The sequence below is a fragment of the Balaenoptera acutorostrata genome, chromosome 5 (genome assembly GCF_949987535.1).
Source record: "Balaenoptera acutorostrata chromosome 5, mBalAcu1.1, whole genome shotgun sequence".
In the NCBI taxonomy this organism is placed as follows: domain Eukaryota; kingdom Metazoa; phylum Chordata; class Mammalia; order Artiodactyla; family Balaenopteridae; genus Balaenoptera; species Balaenoptera acutorostrata.
In genome coordinates this window covers 9,693,138-9,707,440 of record NC_080068.1, presented here as the reverse complement: position 1 = coordinate 9,707,440, position 14,303 = coordinate 9,693,138, and the positions used below count along the sequence as shown (strand labels likewise).

The window sequence follows — 14,303 nt, the reverse complement described above, 5'->3', positions numbered from 1 at the left end:
TACTGGCCCTCACGATGATCGAAATTTCAGATAATTTTGCAATTATTACATTGCTCTCGTAAATGGTGTTGTCTTTTAGTTCATTTTGTCCCAGTTGGCCAGCTTTATCAGCATGTATTTGGACTGTACTAATTCTCAGAAATTCGGTTATAATTTAGAATTTGGTGTCTGTGCAGATAAGAAGATTGTATCTAAATGGTTTCTTTGAAAACCATCCCTGATTTTTAATGCTTATGGGAAGACACCAGCTGTGTGTGAAAGAGAGCCAGCTCAAGTTCTGAAGCCCTAGAACTTCCAGCCCCCAAAATCCTACAGATCAGCTAGTCAGTTCTCTGATCCAACATAAGAGTTTCCTCTAAAACTTCTCTGACAAAATAGAGACACCGTCCCTAAGAAGTTATTCCATCCTCAAACTTGAGACGTCTACAGCAATGAAGAGAGTTAAGGTCGCTCGTTAACACGGGCTAAGCATCGACAAGAGCTAAAAATTTATATTATTAGTTTTATAACTTATTTTTAAAATTATCGAAAACAATATAGTAATTATATAGTTTTAGAATGTATAAGTTTAATAACTATAAATTATAAGTAATGAAATAATTATAGTATCCATAGTTAATGATTGTGTGACTTCCTACTTACAGGCCTAGTTTTGCCTCTGGAGCATGAACTAAGCGTACTGCTTTCTCCTTGAGAGCACTTGGCATATTTACAGTCACCTGCCCTGCCCCCTCCCACCCACACCCTGTGAACACTTTTTCTCCAGGTTCTTCTTACTCTTTCTCACGCGATATGGGCTCCGGACTGTCCAGCAGTGCGGTGGCTCTGCTCTCCACACCCATCTCTCTGTATCCCTCTTAAAAACTGATACCCAGAACTGAACGTTATTCTAGGTGTGGTTTAACCAGCCCGACAGTGGACCAAGGACTAGTCCTGACCTTGATCGAGATGACTAAGGCCCTTCAGTTCTCCAAGCCTGTGCCTACGTGACTGTCAACGTGCTCTGAGTTCCTCTTGGTCTTTCTAGGGCAGGAGGTCTCAACCTCAGCACTACACACATTTGGGCCAGATAACTCTTTGTTGTGGAGGACTGGCCTCCACCCACTGGGTACAAGTAGTGCACTACGACCGTCCCTCCCCAGTGTGACGACCAGAAACGCCTGCAGACGTTGCCAGAGGTCCCCTAGGGGGCAGACCTGCCCCCAGTTGAGAACCGTGGCTTGTGGCCTCGCCTAACTGTTGATTTATGCAACCCCCAGCTTCCTTTTCCAAGGATTGCTTAGTGTCTACGTGCCCACTTTTTTTTTTCCTAATCGAATTACAGGACCTTGAAATTTTCCAGTTTGTTACTTTTCATACTTCTATCCTAGCCTTATGAAATAGATTACGTCTAGACTTTATATTTCCAGCACACCCAGATATCCCTACCCACTGTGTTATCTACACATTTTGTGAATATCTTTGGCGCCTTATCCAAGTGACTGCTAAACCTGCAGATTCACATCAGCACCGCAGCAGCACTCTGCATAAATGTTCACAGCCAGCTTTCCTTTCACAAATCAGCCTACCTCATGCTTTATTGAAATCCAGGTATTATGCCAATCCTATCAAAAAAGAAGAAAATGGTTAGTTTTTCTCATTTGTGTACAAGGAGCCAGTGCTACTCACTGTTGATCACTGATTCTTTTTCAGTTGCTCATATGTTATCTAGATATTGATTCCTTCTAGAATCTACTCAGTATCCACAGCAACCTGATGGTCTTTGAAGATCTGTTTTGCTGTTTATTTTTCCCTATGTTTTTCACAGCTTACTGAGAATAGCTTTGTTTAGCTTCATCTTCAAAAACACTGCGTTCTCAGAATGTGCAAGACACACTCTCCCATTTTGAAGTTCTCTCAGGACCTTGGGATATAATTGATAAGGCTTAGACACCTAACTTCATTTCTTATCTATCTCAGGCTTTAATACGCTCTTAATGGTAATTTGTATTTCTCTTTTAAAGCTGAATTACTGGACTAAGAGACATTTATTGAACACCTAATATAGGCAGGCATCGGCTGAGCTCTGGGAGCAGCAGTGAACAGAGAGGCCCAAATCCCTCCCTCCATGGAGTTTATAGTCAGGTGGTCCCACCTGCTCTCCTCATCCGGGAAGGGGAGGTGGGCAGAGGCTGAGCAGCACTGCCCGGGTGCCCGGTGTACCTGCTCAGGTAGTCAACACGCATTATCTCAATTCTTATGTAAATGATGTAGATGGGACTTGCCACTTCATCTTATAAAAAAGAGAAACTTTTAAACTATTGATTTAAAAGCCACTTTTACTCTGTGAATTTAAAAATGGTTTTAATTTTTAAAAAAATTAATAATGAAGCTTTTACTTCCATGGATCAAGAAAAGAGACTGAAGATCTGAAGTCACAGCAAAAAGAATCTGGAAAGGCCACCTAGTTTTTTGCCAACTTTACCTTCATGCCTTCGTAACAGTAGTTTCATTGTAGTTACGTAGTAGTCCTTTTGTTTTGCCCATTTGTTTGTTTCTTTATTCACATTATTTCTCCTCAGAGGTACCATTATAAACATACCAAACTTTATGGTAAGAAAATCCACCACAGACAGTTTGAATCCTGTACTTTACCTGTGAGCAGTGGTTCCTCCTGCCTCCTGAGAGCCATTGGCTGCACTGGCCCTGAAGCCACTTGGCTGAACTAACGACTGATGTTATAATCCTGTTGTTCATGTAGCTGAACGCCTAACCAATTTTTTAATTTCTCAAGATATTAGGATATTCTTTTCTGGTCTGACTGTACACTTTGGCAGTAAATTACTTCTTTTAAAATCTTTCTTTCAGACTCCGATATCATTTCTTAGAATCACCTAGCTTTAAATCGGCACTAAGACATTCTCTTAGAAAAATAAGTTGACCTCATTTTTCTAATTGCATTTTTATCAAGACAGAGAATATCACACTTTTCTTAGAATCTTGAATGCTGAAGAATACAGCTGTGGTCCTTGGAAACTCTTTGAAAAAACATAAGTTTTATGATTCTGATCATGGAAAGATAAATGTTTTGATCTTCTCAAAAGTTTCCTAAAATTTTGTGCATGAAGCGACCACAAATATTTCATAATCTCAACTTTTAAGTAGAAAGGCCGTATTGTTGAATTTCTGAAAATCTTCATAGCGTAAAAAAATTCTGAGACACATAACTAATAGAATCTTTAAAGCACTGGTTTCTGGTGGTGGATTCTTTTAGGTATTGTCACAGAGCTGAGAATGTTTAGATTCATTTGCTTCTTTTGATTTAGGGTATAAATTATGATGATTGTTCCTTCCTACCCTCGGCCTTGATAACTGTTAATTGTGCTGTATACTAATTTTTTTTTACAGCTTTTTTCCCTATTGAGTAGCTGTGTTTAGCGTTTGTCTTATTTACTGTGTGCATATAGATATTCAATAATATATCCGTCATGTACACGTGTGTTGCTAAATGTAGCTATATAGAAGAAACTATATGGGGTCTGGATAATTAAGTGATCGTGAAGTGATACCTGTAATGAAAGAGGGCCCGAAAAAGTGACCCAGTTTTTATTGGGGTTGCTGTGTATCTCCAGGAAGAAGAGGAGGGTTCAGAAGACGATAGCAGCACAAAGCCAGACTTCACCGTCACCCTGAAAACCGATTTCAGTGCACGTTGCTTTCTGGACCAATTTGAAGATGACACTGATGGCTTTATTTCCCCGATGGATGATAAAATACCATCAAAATGCAGCCAGGATACCGGGCTTTCAAATCTCCATGCTGCTTCAATGTATGTTGTTTTGGTGGTGGTATTGGAATGTTGTGATGAAAACAATTTTCTGAAATACTATTTTAGCCTTTGCACTTAAATTGGCTGACAAAACGTAAGTGACTTGCCTAGGGTGCATCTATGTGGATAAAACAGGGTTTGCTTGTTTGTTTAACTTCTGGCTCAGTGTTTTTATATGCTTCATCCCGTGTTATCTGAGGGAGCATCTGAGATCTCGCTTCAACAATCGCCAGGTCTCGGTTACGGCATTGTGTGGTTCTGTGCGCCACAGCTCGCCATTTAACACATACCGAGATCTCTTTCTTTCAAAGCCAGTATGACAAAGCGCCATGGGATTTCGCAAGCCTGAGGAATTCATAAGTAGCAGGAGCCTCGCAGGAGCCCCAGAAGCCATACCCATCGTCAGTGTGCTTTGGCTTCCCGGGGATGGAAAACATCCATTTCCGGTGACCCTCAGCTCCTTCCACAGTTCCTGCATTTATATGCATTTCCCTTTCTCCACAACTCCTATTGAGTTGCACATTCCTTACGTCTATAACTATTCAGATTTAACTCAATGTTCTTGAAATACTTCTGCCCCTCTTAGACCAGAACTCTTGGAACACCTTCAGGAAATGAGAGACGAAAAGAAAAGGATCCGAAAGAAACTTCGTGATTTTGAAGACAACTTTTTCAGACAGAATGGAAGGTAAGCGCGTGTGTCATCCTCCCCCTGCCGCTCCTCACACGCAGCCCTCTCTCTTCTGTCGCATCCGTGCACAGCCTCCCATGTGGGAGCCGCCCTACAGCTGCCCTGGAACCCGGTCCTTGGTTTTGTGCCCAGGGCCCCTTCGAGGTTTACTGTGAGATGGTGAGGCTCGTGTGGCCCTTCAGGAAGAAGTGCTCCTTGGATGACATCCAGGACCGATGCGGACTCAGCGAACTTTTGCAAAACTCACCTGCCACATCAAATTCTAGTCTAAAATGAGCAGCTTAAAGCTGAGTTTCTAGTGGACAGCACCGGGTTTGATTTCTGTTTTTGTTTTTTTGATCTTAATAAACCTGAAGGAGAAATAAGGAAAGGGGTGCTCTAGGTCTTGCTGGTTTGTAGGCTCATTTTAAAAGCAGAGTCGTCAAGTCAAATGAGAAATACACAAGAAACAGAAAGCCCTCCTGACTGATAGAGGGCCTTTCACCAGTGAGGTTTTTTGTTTGTTTTTTTTTAAAATACATTTTATCACTTAACATTCTTTTTATTTTTTTTTAATAAATTTTATTTATTTATTTTTAGCTGCGTTGGTTCTTTGTTGCTGCGTGAGGGCTTCTCATTGCGGTGGCTTCTCTTGTTGAGAAGCACGAGCTCTAGGCGTGCGAGCTTCAGTAGTTGTGGCTCGCGGGCTTCAGTAGCTGTGGCTCGCGGGCTTCAGTAGTTGTGGCTCGTGGGCTTCAGTAGTTGTGGCTCGCAGGTTCTAGAGCGCAGGCTCAGTAGTTGTGGCACAGGGGCTTAGCTGCTCTGTGGCATGTGGGATCTTCCCGGACCAGGGCTCGAACCCGTGTCCCCTGCATTGGCAGGCGGATTCTCAACCACTGCGCCACCAGGGAAGCCCCCACCAGTGAGTTTTAAGACATACTGTAATCATCATCATAGAGCGCTATGCTGAGGGATAGTGTTCCCTGTTAGCAAGTGACCACGCACAGAATGTCCGACTCAAGTCACAGCATGAGACCAGGTTAGAGCAGGGAATAGAGCTCCATCTCTCACGTTGGAGTTAAGTTTTAAAATGTTTTATTTTAATCCAAATTATTTGAACAGTGTAAATACAGTTTCTCTTTAAGTCTCCTTTTATACTTCTCAAAAGTATTGGGAAATAAAAGTACCATAAAAATTAACCTAGGCGTTAAAAATGTACTATATTTCAGTTTATTTCAATTAGTGTATAAATTTATGTTGGGGATCTCTGATATGGATCTGTCCTATAATGACTTTCTCAAGATTTATGAATTTTTATACCTAAATATTTGTTTTTCTTTCTCCATGAATTGTAGGATATTTAGAAAATATAGATAAAAGAAATAATACCCAAAATGATAGTAATACCCAAAGACAAACCAAAGGATTAATGTTTTGATGTGTTTCATTCCAGTCTTCTTTCCAAACATATTTTTGGCTTGTCTGCTCATTTTCTTTCCCATTTGTTTATAGTCACATTATGCACAGATATCCTATAATTATGTAACCTTCACAAGTTTTAAGAAAATACAATTGATGGGAGTCAATCATCATCATGCAAGTTTAGAACTGTCAGGGACTTCAGATTTCACAAAATCTGGCTCCATCGCTTCGTATGTGAGGCAAGTGAAGACCCTCAGAGGCACGTCTGGGGCCAGGGTCAGATGCCCCCTGCCCTGCCCTGCCCTGCCCTGCCCTGCCCTGCCCTGCCCTGCCCTCTCCTGGGAGCATCCAGGGTCCTTTCCTTGAGCAGGCAGAGCAGGAATAAAATCAGTTCATTGAGCAGAATTAGATGAGCCCCAAGCTGTCCCATTTCCCATTTTCGCTCTTTAGTAAGAAGTAAAGGAAGCCTGGTATTTGAATGTCTGACATGTGCGTTTCCAAGTGAGGTGAGAAGCGGGGCAGTACCGGCTGAGGGTGCGGGCAACGGCAGCGTTTCGTCAGGTTCTCCTGCGGGTTGTGTTAGAGCACGGGTTCAGGGTACTTAGTACAGTGTTCACCCTATCATCAGCTCCCAAGTGTAATACTTGCGTACCTAAAAAGTATACATATAAAATTACTCAGTAAACTATAAGGTTTATTAGTATTCTGTGATCCAATCGCTGAATTCCAAGACTAATTTTTATAGTAAGTAGGAGTATTAACTATTCTTTTTTAAACCTTGTAAATTACGGGTATACCAATTACTACTCAGAAATTTAGTGGTTCATTAGGTGAAGGATATAAAAGTGAGAAAGCATTAAGTGTAAGTAAAGGACTTCAGTGTATGGAGACTTGTAGTATGAATTCATACGTAGCAACAGCAGAGGGAGAAAGTTTCTACGTTTCTTAGTCTTTCCTATCATTCTTCGAGATGCCCGATTAGCTCTGAAACTCAGTTGCATGGTGCTTTCTGGGGACGCCGACTTTCACTGCTTGTCTAAACCCAGCTCCACTCTTGATCCCAAGCGATGCTTGGCCACACTGGTTCTGTGGGGTGATGAACTGCAGATTCCCACGTGATGATCATTCACCTGGTGAACAGCATCCTGTGGAAGGGACAGCAGATGATCATCAGCCCCTTTTCCCTTTGTTTCCATCAGAAACGTCCAGAAGGAAGACCGCACTCCTATGGCTGAAGAATACAATGAATATAAGCACATTAAGGCAAAACTGAGGCTCTTGGAGGTGCTCATCAGCAAGAGAGACACCGATTCCAAGTCCGTGTGAGGAGGCAGCCCTACCCGAGCCACGGGGGCTGGGGAGGCGGGGGGAATGTGCCCCCCGCCTCCCCTGGCAGATAGCAGCTCTGCAGGAACTGGAAGGCAGCCTCGGAGCTGGACCTACAAAGGGAGTAGCTCTTCTGCCTCCGGGCCACTGGGATCGTCCCCAGTTTCCACTGCCTGCCTTGGAAACCGCCTAGATGGAAGGAGCCCACCTGCCCCCATGTAGGAATTGTGTAAGGGGAGGTCGAGATCTCCGTGCACCCGAGCGCTCACAGACACGCGCTGTAGCGGAAGCTTCGCGGACACTGGCAACGACGAATCACTACACTGACACACACTCATCTACAGAGGCTACACGCTGTTCTTCTCTGGATAACTGAGACACAGCCTGTTCCCTGTCGGACTGTGACAGAACAAGCTCAGGACTTCACTCTGTAGAGCGAACTCGCTGTGCACGTCCAGTGCAGGTGCCCGAGAGAGCACGGGCCCAGCCCAGGAGAGCACGGGCTCTCTTTGGACCCAGTCAGGGGGGAACCTGCATTGGAGCCCTGTTTGCTGCCTCGACCATCCTCGTGACCTTTCCACAGAGCTGCGCCTTTCCCCACTCGTGTGAATCGCTTCCCCTTTAGCTCTCGGGTGGACGGAAGCTGCGTCTGCCCAGAATGGCCGTGCAGTCCTCTCTTTGACCGTGTGCTTCTTCGCGACGTCCTCAGCTGATAGAGAACTGTGATCCCTGACTAGGGCTGGACCATCTGCAGAGGACAGAGGGGATAGAGAAGTAGCTAATATTTGTGCTGATTTTTAAATTAGGCAGCGGTGAAGAGCCTGGAGAATCCTTTCCTGAACGTTGACTGCACTTACCAGCCTCAGATTTTAACATCAAACACTAAGCGAGGCCAGCAGCCTGTTCGGGGTTTGGTTTGGTTTTGGCTCTAGCCAAACTAAAGGGTCTTGCTTAATTCTTAGCTTAAGTGTAGAGGATCGTGAGAGAGAAAGAGCCTGTATTCTAAGCCTCCTGAGTACTTACCAGAGTTTAATTTTTTTTCTTTTTTTTAAGTAAACCTGCACTAAAAATCTCCTGAGGGGTAAGTATAGCCCTCAGAGCTCAGCCTAAGGCAGAATCTAAATCACACTATTTTCAAGGTCATTTATAAAGAGAAAAAAAATAATGGTGTATAGCCAATTATGATTATAATTTTTTCAAAGACGGTGTCACAAAACTGTCTATATTAGACATTTTGGAGGGACCAGGGAATGTAAGACACCAAATCGTTCATCTCTTCAGTGTGCTGATGTTATCTTGTGATGTGTCGTTACTTTTTGACTTTCTGTGTTTGCGCTGAGGAAAGTGGGTCCTGGTTCTGCCTGCCCATCCTGGCCCACGTTTCTGCTCCGTGAGGTCGAGCACAGGTGTCTGCCCACCAGCCGCTGGTTGCCAAGAGAAGGTGTTTCAGCAGGCTCTGCCTTTTGAAGATAATGTTGCGGGATGAACAGGACAGCAAAGGGTACGATTTTGTTTTCTTTAATAATAATAACAAGGAGAGGACTCTTCCTGATCAGTTGTCAGTTTCCAAAATGGGTTCTTGAGAAACTGTCTGGTCAGATTGGATTTGTAGCAGCGTTTTCCATTGTTGAAGTGAAGTAGCAGCTCTCTGTCGGTTGAAAATCGTTTAAGTCAGGAGTAGGGGAAAAAGAATACCTTTAAGTTTGCTCTTAAAAATAATCATCCAAAAGCATGAGCTATGTGTTGAAAGTGCCCTGATTGAATCCACATACTTAAAGACGGTACATAATCCTGCAATATAGATATAGCTTGGTATTCTTTACTGTTTACATTGCAGATTGCTATAATTTCAAGGAGCTATATTATAAATAAAATGATGCACTTTAGGACGTTTTCTATTTTTGAAATCTGAACATGAATCATTCACATGACCAAAAATTGTATTTTTTAAAAGAAATACATGTCTAGTTTGTCCTTTTTAAGTAATTATTCTCTTACATAAGCTATAATATAAATCACATCATTACCAGTTAACTTTCAAAGCACATCTGTCTAAGAGTATTGTTTTGAAAATACTAATATGCTATAGAACTTTAAAAGAGAAAAAGCTATATAAATGAGAAGCTACTAAATGTTTTGAAATCTATTGTTTCTGCCAAAGGTGAATTAAGTAAAAGATTTATTCAGGAATCCCCATTCAAATTTGTATGATTGAATAAAAGAAGACACCAAGTTATAGTAAAATGTGTATGGAATGTCATGTTTTCCTTTGTAATTTATAATAATATTCTTCCTAGAATGGTGCCCAAATTAAGGGAGGGAAGCCCCGTTTACACGAGATTCTATCTGAAGACAGGTTAGTCCGTAGGTTCTGGCTCTGCCAGAAATGCTGAGGTAAATTTGTTTCCATAGCAACCATTTTTGCAGCCCAGAGTCTCAAGGCCCTAGAGGCAGTGTCTTAATTGGCTTAACACAGCATACTCTGGACTGCGGTTTTTCCTTTGCTCTGTCGGGAATGTGTGCGTGTTTATGAGCACCTGCCAACAAAATAAATGTCAAGGGTTATTTAATAACAATGATAAGTAAAAGTAAAGCATGAGTAAACTTGGCTGTGTGATTGTAAGAATCAGAGATAGCAGAGGCTTGTAATTTTCCCAAGCATTTGCTTTTTATTGTGTTTTAGTCTGGAGCAAACCTTGAAATAGATATTTATATTAAGTATGTTATCATTACTGCATTTCATCTTTGAAGCATTGAGTTTGGATTTTACTTTTTAGACAGGTATGTGCAAGGTTTAGGATAAGGGCCTGCTGAGAAGTTTTTCAGGACAGCTGAAGTTTGTCTTGGTGCTGGTAGAAGAAAGCCTGCACAATCTCAGTGATCTCCGATTCAGGGAAAAAGTCCCATGAAAGACCACATCACATTTCAAACTGGAGAACTATTTTTTTGTAATTCCTAGCTATAATTTATTGTGAGCTAATAAGTAGATCTCTTTGCTTTGGTTGCTAGTTTGAAGTCAAAAGATGATTATTCATTGGCAAGGCAGGGATCAGCAATGCCTCTATATGTAACATCAGTGTGATTTTTGCTTTCTCTCATCCTGATGCAACACTTGCCTGGTGGCAGAAGAGCCTGTTACAGGGTGTACCTGCTCCCAGGTGTGTCATTTCTAGCCCAGGACAAGTGCCTCAGGGTTGTGCTTGTGTCGTAAGCATAGCACTGAGATGCACTCAGGCCAGCGATCTTGGCGCCTCCTAAGGGCTGAGCTTGGAGCTAATGTGATTGAGCTTAGAATTCCTCATAAGGTGACTGTTAAGTTTATTATCAGAATCAAAGGGCGGCCACGGTACCAGTTAAGTTGGTTCTTTCTGGGACTGCCTAGTTCTCAGTAGACAGGATTGAGCGCTGTATCCGGAACTGATCACAGATTTATAAGGAAAATCAAAATTTAAAGTTTGTTGATGAATTTTTTAAGAGGTTCTTAATCTGATCATGAAGATGCCATCTTTCTTAAGGGTCTATTTCTTAAGGCTATATACCTCACTACCTTTGATGGTATATTTACCGCTGAACGCCATAATCTCTTTTAACTGCTTTGTGAAAATCTGGTTGTAGTCTAAATTGGTTTTGCTTTCAAGACAGGTCTTCCTGACACACTGCGTCCTGGGGGGTTTTCTCCCGAGGTGGGGAGTGGTAGCTTCTGCACCAAGGTCAGCACCTCCGTGGTATTCTTTCGTAGTATCCATTTGGTTAAACCAACAGGGAGGGACAAAACTGGGCTAAAACGTTAAAGCAGTGTTTCCTCGGAAGGCCATGGGTTTAGCAGAAGCCAGAGTGTGCTTTCTTTTTCTTTGATTAATTCCCTTCCGTTATATTTTTTTCCCCACGTGACCCACAAAATCTACTGCCGAGTACATTTTGTCAAAAGATAGGCTAAACATGTTTTCCAATCTGTAGGTACTGAACTCGTGCATACTGGCACTTCTTCACAGGGCAGCTGACACAGCAAGCTCCAAAAGATGGTGATCTACGTGTCACAGCCACTTTCCAGAGTAGAGGTCGTGCCCTTGGGGCATCCACACTCTTCCACCGTGATCCTTCATGACAGATGTATGTGGATAAGCTGAGGTCAATGACAGGTACACACAGATGTGTATTAAAATGATATCTATACATCTACACCTTCATATTGCTATGAAAGTGCAGCTATGTCTCTAGAGGATCTCATTTTGTCTGGAATCCAGCCAGTCGTGGCCATGTGCGCAGCTTGAGAAATCGATTCGGCAGATCTAACTCTCAATCTGAAAGCACCTATACAATCCTGAAAATCTCCGAGAGTGGATGCAATTTTAGTAAATAACGTGGGCCCAGAACAATGTTTACATGACATGTAAGCAGAAAGTATTTGAAATTACAGTTGTTCCTTTTTTAAAATGTAAACAGAATGAAAATATGTTATGTACCTTTTTGTACATGACTGTATTTTGTATGAACATAAATAAAATATTTTTCATTGTGAATGTTCTGAATTTTTTGACAGCGTCGGGAATGTGTGACCGAACCCTCTGTGGGGTCTGACCTTTCCCTATGTAAGGGATCAAGCTGCTCCCCTGAGCTCCTCAGCAGCTCCCAAGGATTAACATTTGTTATTCTGTCTCCAGGGAGGGCACTGGAAGGTGGAGCAAACTGGGTACAAGCTAGACATGCCCGTGATGGTCGGTAGGAAGACAGGCTTGGGCTCTGTGCTCAGCTGCCTTTGAAGCAGTTCGTGGAAGGGGCTGGAGGGTTGCAGAAAGAAAGGCATTAAGAAAAACAACTGTTTAAGTACATTTCCGAAGTCTCGGAGGCCGTCACAGGCAAATATGTGAACCACTCACTACTCTGAAGCTAATGAGGCCACCAGAAAACTGTGACACGGAGGAAAAGGCACACTGCAGTCGTGTGAGGTGAGCAGCTCGTGGTCGGTGGAGGTTAGGCCTACAGGTGTTCTTTAAGCTGCATGTGTCATAGACGCCTGACTTAAGTGACTCAAGTACACATTCAAAATATACTAAACCTGAAATTAAAAAAAATTAAGGCTTGGAGCAAGGACCTTGTCCCAGTACTGACACCAGGATTTGAACTGAGATCTGTCTGACTTCAGAGCATGAAGATGCAGCACTGCTGACGGCACAACGGCCTGGCGTTCTGTCAGAACTGAAGCTCGGGCTTCCCTGGTGGCGCAGTGGTTGAGAGTCTGCCTGCCAAGGCAGGGGACACGGGTTCGAGCCCTGGTCCAGGGAGATCCCACATGCCGCGGAGCAACTGGGCCCGTGCGCCACAACTACTGAGCCTGCGATCTAGAGCCGTGAGCCACAACTGCTGAGCCCGCGTGCTGCAGCTACTGAGGCCCGCGCGTCTAGAGCCCGTGCTCCACGTCGGGAGGCGCCACTGCAGAGAGAAGCCCACGCGCCGCAGGGAAGAGCGGCCCCCGCTCGCAGTAACTGGAGAAAAGCCCGCGTGCAGCAACGAGGACCCAACACAGCCAAAAATAAAATAAATGGAATAAATAAATTTAAAAAAAACACTGAAGCTCGCCTGAGCAACTTACTTTTTGAAACACTGGGTCCAAAGTAATAAAACTGAGGCAGAAGTGGCAAGCAGTATATAGCGACCCTTCGTTTTCTTAAGTCCTGTTTTGCTGCGGCCCCTCTGCGGGACCAGAAAGTGATGCTGGCCCAAGTCCCAGCTTCTACAGCCTGTCGAAAAGCCTGACGGTCCTCCAGACGGCCTCCCCCGACTCCCCTGGAAGTGTTTTTGCTCCTCCTCTCTCAGTTTGCAGCACTATGGACGAACTGAATGGGAATTTCAGAACAGGGACCAACTGGGGGAGGTTGGGAGAGAAGGACAGTCCTCGTCAACTCCTTTCAATGGCCTCATTATTACCCCCTCTAGAAATGGATTCTGAACCTTGTGTATCAGGGTTATCCCTAAGCTGGGTCAGCTTATCAAGGCTATAAATACACAGTTGAATTTCGTATTCAGTAAAAGCTGAAAGTCGAAATTCCCAAGTGCGTTTTCAGAACGCTGGCTGGCAGGCCGACAAGTGGGGTTTGGCAGGAACTGGGCTTGTTGACAGCTTGCTTCTCACTGCTCCTCTCCATCAACAAGGCTTGTACCACAGGGTGGATCCGAGTTGTGCAGCGTCTTCCGGGGAACACGGCCCAGTGCAAAACGCAGCAAGAACCAAATCCGAGACCTCTGGACTTCCATGTCTCAGCTGAGCCTCTGTGTGTATAAATTACATGTTACTGTGAATTCTGAAACTCATAATCTTCCACACGTTTGAATCTTCCTTTAATTTCTCAAAAGCAATTCAAAGATGCTGAGAAATCTTTGTCGTGCTGCTGGTTCTACTGCTTTGAGTACTTCTTGGTAAGATATTTTGAGTTATTGTTATTTTTCTGTAACTTGCTTTTTTTAACTGAAGTATAGTTGATTTATAATGTTTTAGGTGTATAGCAAAGTGATTCAGTTTATATATATATATATATATATATATATATATATATATATATATATATATTCTTTTTCAGATTCTTTTCCATTATAGGTTATTGCAAGATATTGAATATAGTTCCCTGTGTAGATAGTAGGTCCTTGTTTATCTATTTTACTTTTTTAAAATATTTTTTTATAAATTTATTTATTTATTTTTGGCTGCGTTGGGTCTTCGTTGCTGCGTGTGGGCTTTCTCTAGTTGCAGTGAGCAGGGGCTACTCTTCGTTGCTGTGTGCGGGCTTCTCATTAAAGTGGCTTCTCTTGTTGCGGAGCACGGGCTCTAGGCGTGCGGGCTTCAGTAGTTGTGGCACGTGGCCTCAGTAGTTGTGGCTCGCGGGCTCTAGAGCGCAGGCTCAGTCGTTGTGGCGCACGGGCTTAGTTGCTCCGTGGCATGTGGGATCTTCCCAGACCAGGGCTCGAACCTGTGTCCCCTGCATTGGTAGGCAGATTTTTAACCACTGCGCCACCAGGGAAGTCCTATCTATTTTACTTTTGAAGAACTTAAAATTACTGGACAAGATTAGACAAAGGGGAGGG

General features: G+C 43.3%; 1 protein-coding gene across 10 annotated transcripts in view; it reads left to right on the top strand.

The window, feature by feature from the left end:
- FAM13A (family with sequence similarity 13 member A) overlaps window positions 1–11,746 on the top strand; it is a 340,103-nt gene extending 328,357 nt beyond the window's left edge. For 8 of the 10 annotated variants that reach the window (XM_057546846.1, XM_057546844.1, XM_057546845.1 and 5 more), the window contains 3 exons: window positions 3,612–3,808; window positions 4,395–4,496; window positions 7,100–11,746. In XM_057546846.1, the coding sequence (XP_057402829.1) occupies window positions 3,612–3,808; window positions 4,395–4,496; window positions 7,100–7,226 (426 nt within the window). In that variant the 3' untranslated portion in view covers window positions 7,227–11,746. The remainder of the gene's footprint in view (window positions 1–3,611; window positions 3,809–4,394; window positions 4,497–7,099) is intronic. The other 2 variants (XR_009008361.1, XR_009008360.1) reach the window with 2 other exon arrangements.
- The last annotated feature ends 2,557 nt before the right edge of the window (window positions 11,747–14,303 follow it).